This window comes from Tigriopus californicus, chromosome 10 (genome assembly GCF_007210705.1).
Source record: "Tigriopus californicus strain San Diego chromosome 10, Tcal_SD_v2.1, whole genome shotgun sequence".
In the NCBI taxonomy this organism is placed as follows: domain Eukaryota; kingdom Metazoa; phylum Arthropoda; class Copepoda; order Harpacticoida; family Harpacticidae; genus Tigriopus; species Tigriopus californicus.
The window spans coordinates 9,398,992-9,407,730 of NC_081449.1; the positions used below are offsets into that span (position 1 = coordinate 9,398,992).

General features: G+C 42.4%; 1 protein-coding gene across 1 annotated transcript in view; it reads left to right on the plus strand.

Annotated features, from left to right (window-relative positions):
* The window catches only part of LOC131888667 (ankyrin repeat and BTB/POZ domain-containing protein 3-like), an 8,378-nt gene extending 527 nt beyond the window's left edge, over nt 1-7,851 (plus strand). The window contains exons 2-3 of the mRNA XM_059237583.1: nt 4,048-5,807; nt 5,912-7,851. Coding sequence (XP_059093566.1) covers nt 4,416-5,807; nt 5,912-7,792 — 3,273 coding nt within the window. The 5' untranslated portion in view covers nt 4,048-4,415 and the 3' untranslated portion in view covers nt 7,793-7,851. The remainder of the gene's footprint in view (nt 1-4,047; nt 5,808-5,911) is intronic.
* Nucleotides 7,852-8,739: the final 888 nt, after the last annotated feature.

Genomic DNA, 8,739 nt, shown 5'->3' on the forward strand with positions numbered 1-8,739 from the left:
AAAAAAAAGTCAAAATCCAATGCATGCACAGTGCGGTTTGGCTGGGCATGTTGTCTTTGATTTTACTCCATGGAATAACGTCAGTTGTCCATGAGCGCGTTTACTTGACTAGCCCTATCCACCCACGTTTTCTGGCAACCTTAAATTTGAAATTTGATTTTATTCAGTCACTACTGATTATGGTCATCCAGGGCAAGGTGACCCAAGAATACATGGGCACTTGCCTTCTCCCGCTCTTTTTCCTTTCTTCCATTTCTCTAGCTCTTGTCCTTCACAGGGTGTCCGTTTCTAAATAATAATGTCTGCATCTTAATTTCGCCAAAACTTTGTAATGAGACCTCTGTGATATAGTCAGAAATTCAGATTTGATGCACGGATAAGCTTGCACTTTCTAATTTTTGCCAAACCATTTCGAAGCTCTAGTAAAGTATGGTTGCAACCCGAATATAGTGCTATTATATTTGGCCTCTTCCTTCAGAGCATCATCTGCTCTTTTGAACATATTTCCTGCGAGATGTTAACCTCGTATGCATTTTGAAAGTCAATTGAACTTCTCACTAGTAGATGATGAAGGAAAAGATATTCAGGAGGCCTCGTCTATGAAGAATTTAAGAGTATTCCTCCAAGATAAAGGAAAGTTCGATGAGCATATCCAGATGAAGATGGGTAAAGCTTTTCAAACATGTGGTTGAATATAGCGGACGTTGAAGTCCAGAGATAGTATCACGACTCTTTATTTGTCGATTGTTCAGCCATATCGTGAATATACCTTGCCCATTTGAGCTCCAAAAGTTTGCTAGAAGTCGAGCAGGTCTAAAGATGTTTTACCAGGAACATCAAAGGCATGAGAGTGATCGTGGAGGCTTGACGTGCAATTTGAGAGCGAGAAGAATAAACGAGGGGACTAGAGCACAATTATAGATAGGTTTAACGGTTAAAGGTTGTTTAATTTTAATCTTTTTCACTCTTACTAGCAATTTCAGCCAGTATTTTTCCATCTTTCTTTTCATGACGTTAAAAAAGTTAACGTAAGGCTAGCATTCCACTGGTTTGACGAGAGGAAAATCAGAGTTATATTTTAAGGTTAACTTACGGGTGTCCTTCATGCAGCTTGTAATGTCATACGTCAAGGAAAATGTAAATTAATAACCCTAACTGTAGCCTCCCGTGATTATAGATTCGGTCCCATGTACATATTCTATGGTCCCATCCACATTCCATGGTCCTATTCATATTCTATGGTCCCATCCATCCTCTATGGTCCCATCCATATTCTATGGTCCCATCTATATTCTATGGTCCCACCCAACTTCTATGGTCCCACCCATATTCTATTAGTTATATTTTAAGGCTGACTTACAGGATTCCGTCATGCAACTTGTAATGTCATACTCTATGGTCCCAGCCATACTATGTGGTCCATGGAATATGGATGGGACCATGGCATATGGATGGGATCATAGAGTACGGATGGGACCGTAGAATATGGAGGGGACCATAAAATATGGATGGGAACATAGAATATGAATGGGACCATAGAGTATGGATGGGACAATGGAATATGGTTGGGATCATAGAGTACGGATGGGANATGGAATATGGTTGGGATCATAGAGTACGGATGGGACCATAGAATATGGAGGGCACCATAAAATATGGATGGGAACATAGAATATGGAGGGGACCATAAAATATGGATGGGAACATTGAATATGGATGGGAACATAGAATATGAATGGGACCATAGAGTATGAATGGGACCATAGAGTATGGATGGAACCATAGAGTATGGATGGGACCATAGAGTACGTATGGGACCATAGAATATGGAGGGGACCGTAAAATATGGATGGGAACATTGAATATGGATGGGAACATAGAATATGAATGGGACCATAGAGTATGGATGGGACCATATAGTATGGATGGGACCATAGAGTATGGATGGGACCATAGAGTATGGCATTACAAGTTGCATGACGGAAACCTGTAAGGCAGCCTTAATGGGCCCATCCATATTCCATGGTCCCATCCATATTCTATGGTCCCATTCATATTCTATGTTCCCATCCATATTTTATGGTCCCCTCCATATTCTATGGTCCCATCCATCCTCTATGGTCCCATCCATCCTCTATGGTCCCATCCATATTCTATGGTCCCATCTATATTCTATGGTCCCACCCAACTTCTATGGTCCCATCCATATTCTATGGTTTGACGAAAGGAAAATCAGAGTTATATTTTAAGGCTGCCTTACAGGTTTGGTTCATGCAACTTGTAATATCATACTCTATGGTCCCATCCATACCATATTGTCCCATCCATACTATATGGTCCCATCCATACTCTATGGTCCCATTCATATTCTATGTTCCCATCCATATTCAATGTTCCCATCCATATTTTACGGTCCCCTCCATATTCTATGTTCCCATCCATATTTTATGGTCCCCTCCATATTCTATGGTCCCATCCGTACTCAATGATCCCATCCATATTCCATGGTCCCATCCATATTCTATGGTCCCATCCATATTCTATGGTTTGACGAGAGGAAAATAAGAGTTATATTTTAAGGCTAACGTGTGTCCCTCATTACTTCATATGATGTGATATTTGCTGTTTATATTTATATTTGCAGTTTTTGCTGTAATTTATACGAATCAAATATCAACGAGTAAATTGAGAAACATTTGATAAATCAAACTCATTGAGGATGAAAAAATCCACTTTCGATAATTAATCATGAACAAAAAAAGATTTTTGATGAACGGAGTATCGGTTAAAAAATATACCTTTTTGCTGAACAATACTCAACACAAAGCACGACTTAAGAATATCATTTCATATTCAACAAAATGTTTAGCTTCTCTAGTAAAAGAGGTAATTCATGTCAAAAGGATGAGCCCTGTTTTAGAGTTAGGGAGGTGTCGAATGTAAATAATGATATCTTTGCCTTGCAAATCCAAAGAGTTCGAACTACAAAATAGAGTCATTTTCTTTGCCTTTTATCTTAAGTTATGTAATTTCATCGCGTAATTCTTGCGGAGAATTTTTCTGGACAATCTTTGAGCGTATTGTGGGGATGGTTGGTTGGTTGGTTGGTTGGTTGGTTGGTTGGTTGGTTGGTTGGTTGGTTGGTTGGTTGGTTGGTTGGTTAATGGGCACTGATTCACCTGTACTGTATGTTGGCAATATTCGACACGAGACTGGCTGGAACTTCACCTGTCTACTCCAACGATGGCAAGTTCCTAATCACTGACCTGTATTAAGTAGCACTTTTAACTGCAATGCATTAGACTTTATCTTGTATTGTTTTGATATAAAAACATTTAATCCACCTTTTTATGGTTTTAGCTCATAGCTCCTGTTAAAAGACCAAATAGATCATCAATAAAACGTAAATGAGAGACTGGGCGATTGAAAAGTTAGTATATTTACCCTCTTTTAAAAACTGTTTCTGGGATAGAAACATGTCCGATGGCAATAGGCTTTTCCAACTTAAGATTACCAGGGCAACCTCATTTCATAATAATACTTTGTTTTATCCAATCGGTTGTATATGTAATGTCCATATTCTTGCTCAGACTAAGAGTCTCGCCGAAAGGTGCTCTACTCCACAACTGATTATGGATGATTGATTAGATCAGCTCTTCGTTTCGTCAACAAATACTTTGCTGCTCCTTTTGATGTTTGGTACTTTACTCGTATTGAAAGGCTGTTTTAGAGTCATATATACTTTTTGAAAGCAATTTGTCAAATGGAAGATGGATTCAAAGGCTTCGCCATCTTCTTTTAATACCGGCGCTCGAGAAGCGTTCCTATTACTTAGATCAATGATCTGACTATTGGATACCCAAAGTTTGAGCTCACTGGGTTTCAGTTTCACAATTGAAATGGCAGAGAAGGATATAGGTCGCCCATTCCAACCTCGACAACATTTAATCATCCGACCCACACCATTGCGGCCCTCCCACGGGACAAAATTGTTTGGACTTGATCAATTTCAAGGCAAGGATAGCATAACGGTCTCTCAATTTCCAGGGTCACAAGGCCCTAAACTTGGAGACCCCAAAGACGCTCGGCCTGCTTCTGTAGGTGTGAAACAAACTAAACCTCCATCAGTATCCGTTCACCCAAGAGGGGATCACGTGTATGTGCATGAGGCACCCGAAAAAGACACTTCCTCTCCACCCGATCATTTCAACACCGGCGAAACATATTTCCAAAAGATCAATGCCGAGGGATTCGTGACCAATGTCTTAGTTGATGACAACAACATCTTCCACGACAGTGATAATAAAGTTGATTACGATGGTAGGGGTGGCAGTGATGTCGAAGATCTGTGCAAGAGTCCAGAGCCAGACTCTGGATATCAAATTCTCAGTACAAACGATGAAGAAGCGGAGCGAATGAACAGATTGGAACGGCGAAAGCCAACCCAATTGAAGCCACTTCGTACTTCCAACACTCCCAAAGGGCCTCCGATCGGGAAAAGAGCCACCACGAAAAAGAGCAAAGCTACAGAAAACTCTGATCACAGCCATGTTCGAAATGGGCGAGTCGAAGGAACTCGGCAGGCGGAAATCATTCCGAGCCGGGTGAGACATTTATTGGATGTGAAAAACGCCATTGAGCGACTGAATATCGAGACCAATTTGAGTGACGAGGACAGTGCGTCCAGCTCAAGCAGCGCCAAGAGTAGCTCCAGTCTCGAGAGTGGTCCATCCCATTCTGGACATCATCTCAACACGGCTCGTCCGAAGCATGGATCCACCACTCTCAACACAACGGTTACGTCAGCCGACGAGTTCGTGTGGATCGATTCGCACAATCGCTTGGTCGAGCTCCAGCAACTCCCATGGTCACCGGCTGACATCATGAAGGTGATTCATGACGGAACTTCGGATTCGCACACGGATCAAGTCGATCCTGATCTTGTACCGAGATTGTCCTATTATCTGCAAAGGGTCTTGGTTCGTTTGGCGAGAGAAGCTCAAAGGCTCGCAAAGACAGTTGGAAAATGTGGGTCTGCCGAAATTGGAACTGCGGTTCAAGTCGTGCTGTCTCCTGGTATCGCGATCTCAGTCACCAGGGCCTGCTTACGTTCTTCGGCCATGTTCGCCATTTCATCTGAGGTCAACCGACATTCTAAAGCTAGACGGGCAGGCCTGATTTTTAATGTGGGCAAAATGTTCCAGTGGATGTGTTTGGTCAAAATCGGGAGATTCATTCACGAAGAGTCCGCTGTGTACTTGACCGCAGCCATTCAATGTATTTTAGAAGAAATTCTCGTTGAAAGCTGGAAAACAATCAGTCGATTTGGTAAACTCTGTGCGTCGCTTTTGGAGCGTGTTGTGGCCGACAATTGCGATTGGTGGGGCATTTGCCAACCGTTTGCTCATCTCAGCTCAAGTCGAATCGGATCCGGACAACTCATGATGTCATCCCACTTCGATCAAATTTTGGCCAATTCTAAGACTAAGACAACCGACGAGACGAAACGCGAGAAGAATATTCGACAGATCCTGCTGACCACTTGTGTCGGTTCGGTGGAAGAATTGGAAGAAATGCTATTAATTGGGTCGAATGCGCTGAAAAAGCTATGGCAGGGGCCGAGTGGCAACAACATTAGTAGTGGGCATTTGTGTGGAGCATCCAGATCCACCGGATCATCGTTGAGTGCCATAACCTCCTTTCGTAGAGATATTCATTGGCAAATTGAGGCCATTCATGCTCTCTACCATTTCATGAGGTGCTCGCAACTCGAGTACATCGGCCAAGAAGGACGCTCTCCAATACAGGTTTGTTATTTGAAATGTCTAGCTGGCTATTTACTGTACCACTAATTACCCTCCATAAGTGATGGGTCCAAATTGAGCATTTGAGTCTGATCTCTTCCATCTAGGAGCTGGTTTATGAAAGGCCCTACATGGTTTTGCCCCCGATCATAGAATGGATTCGAGTTGGCGATGCCTTTGCCCAATACCGATCGAGCAGCACCATAGATAAAGACGATGTCCTCCAAGCAGCTCGAATTCTTCTTCCCGGAATGGATTGCCCACCCCGAATTCTCTTTTCAATGCAGTCCTCGCTCCATTCTAATGGGGACACGGACTTGGATGTCATTGAACGTTATGAACGGGAACTGACTTTCAAGCTGCTGCATTCTGGGAGACGAGACGTAATCGCTCATGCAATGAAAACACTGCCCAACCATTGCAAAAATGCCAGAAACCCCAATGGCCTCACCTCGCTCCAATGCTTGGCTCTCCAAGGAGATGCGTTTGCTCTCCGGTCATTATTGGACGCTGGCTTCAATGTGAACTCTGGCACTGAAAGTGAGGGCGGACAGAGTCACGAATTCCTGCAATGGCCTCCACTTTGCTTTGCGGCTTTAAATGGTCATGTCAAGGTTTGTCGGGCTCTATTGGAATTTGGCGCTTGTGTCGAGGGCTCTCTGACGGTGACTGGTCAGGAAACACCATTACAACTTGCCGCTGCCGCAGGCCACTTGAGAATTGTCGAACTTCTCATGTCCCACGGAGCCAGTCCTTTCTTTAATCAAGAGAAGGAGGATGTCCTGTTGACTTCCAAATCCAGCAACCAAAACTGTCTGCCACCTCTATCAATCGCTGCAGCCCACGGCCAGAGAAGGCTACTCCACGTGATGATGACCCAAAGCCTTCTTGTTAAGACAGCTGATTCGGTTCAAAAGAAGAAAGAGTTTGACGGGAATGAGATTCTGTCTTTGGCGGAGATTCTTGCCGAAGGTGCCACCAACTCTACATGTCCCTCGCCAGGAGAGGAGAATCAATTGCCTAATAAGTCTGCTATGCCTGCCACCAGAATGACCAAAGTCCAGACTAAGCATCTGCAGGAAGCCATGTATCACGCAGCTGAAAGCAACAACTTGGAAATTGCTCTGGATATTCACAACTTTGGCGTACCCTGGACCTTGTACTGTTGGATTCAATGTCTTCAAATTGCTCAAGAGACTCATGCACATCAATACATAAACGAAATACTTCAGGACTTTTCGAAAGAGTGGCTCAATGATCACAAGAACTACTTTGCAGAAGAGGCTCTTCCCGTCTTATTCCAGTTGTTTAAAACCACGAAAAATGAAAGTACCCTGCTAATGTTGGCTGATATCTTTGGATCATCTTTTGGATCAAGACCTCTGTCACCCGTAAACGTTTACCAAGATGACACTGGAGTAAGCGAGTTCTCGCCGAGAATTGATCCCAAATTTGTGAACAATCCAGAACTAAGCGACGTCCAATTCCGGGTAGAGGGTCGCATCTTCTACGCTCACAAACTCGTTTTAGTGACAGCCTCGCCCAGATTTCATTCCATGTTGAATTCGAGATTTTGTGAAGGCACTCCGCCAGTTCTTCAAATCAATGATATTCGTCATAACATATTTAACATGGTCATGTTATACCTCTACAACGGGAACACCGGGGAACTCCACGTGGAAGGTCCCGATGTCTTAGAGTTGATGGCTGCGGCCAATTTCTTTCAGTTGACAGGACTATTAAAATATTGTGAGGTTTTTTGTTCAAAACTAGTGGATCTGGATAACATTGTGTCCTACTATATTCATGCGAAAGTTTACTTAGCCTCAAACTTGTTGAACTATTGCGAAAGATTTTTGCTGCAAAATTTGGTAGCCTTACTTACATATGATGACTCTGTTAAAAGGCTTCTCTTTGGGAAAAAACTGCAGAATCATGATGTGTTGAATGGACTTCTGAAATGTTTACAGAATCGACTGCAGAAATAGACCTCTTTTTTACCTTTATTGTGAGCTCTATCTTGAAGAAAATAAATTCCTATATTATATTCTGGCATTCCTTATAATATCTCAAAGGTATAGAATCGTAATCCTTCTGATACATCGTAAATAGAGAATCATTGGTTGAATCTGAGTTCGTTTGGCAGGGGAGGCAGAATAGGAACAACGCAATTGAGGGTGGAAAATGTGTTTTCTCACTTAAAAATCTACCTGATTATAATTTAGAGCTCTTCTTACAAGATGCTGTTAAAAATCTATTGACAAATGATAAATGGTCCAATTCAGCTGAAAAATGGTTGGCAATCCTCCGATGTTTTGACCCTTTGAAGGCAACTCCAGAAATGCAAGATTTCTTTCCTTGGCTAGGTCTATTCCCAATAGATTCGCCGTGTTCAGGTGGGATAGAATATTTCCATACTCATTGATGTTTCATTTCATATATCATTTCATATTTCAATATTATAAAATCTGATGTCTAGTGCAATTATGCAACAAGGTGTGCTTTGGTCACCAAAAGTGTGTCATCAGATAAAAAAAAACGTTTACCTTTGATATTCCCTTGAACAATCTATTGGCTGTCTCAAAAGTATTCCATGGCCTGCCTCCTAAGGGGATTTCCGGACGAAAAAGCTTGAAATGGTCACTTTTGGGCGGTTAAAAAAACTGATTTACGTGAAATGTACTTTGAGAACTCCTGTTAGATGAAATCTTAAGATTAATCAAAATATTTTACATTTGGTGGCAATATTGGCGTCCAGACGACGACGAAACCTGTAGCAATTGTTGGGGATGAATTGAGAGATTAAACCGATTAAACCTCTTGAAGTGCGGGTGACTGGGGTCGCTATGGCTTTTTCAATAAGGTGTCTTGTTTCACAGGCTGTCGCCGCGATTCGCTGCCAAATTGAGTAATGTAATACAGCAAGTTGAGAATT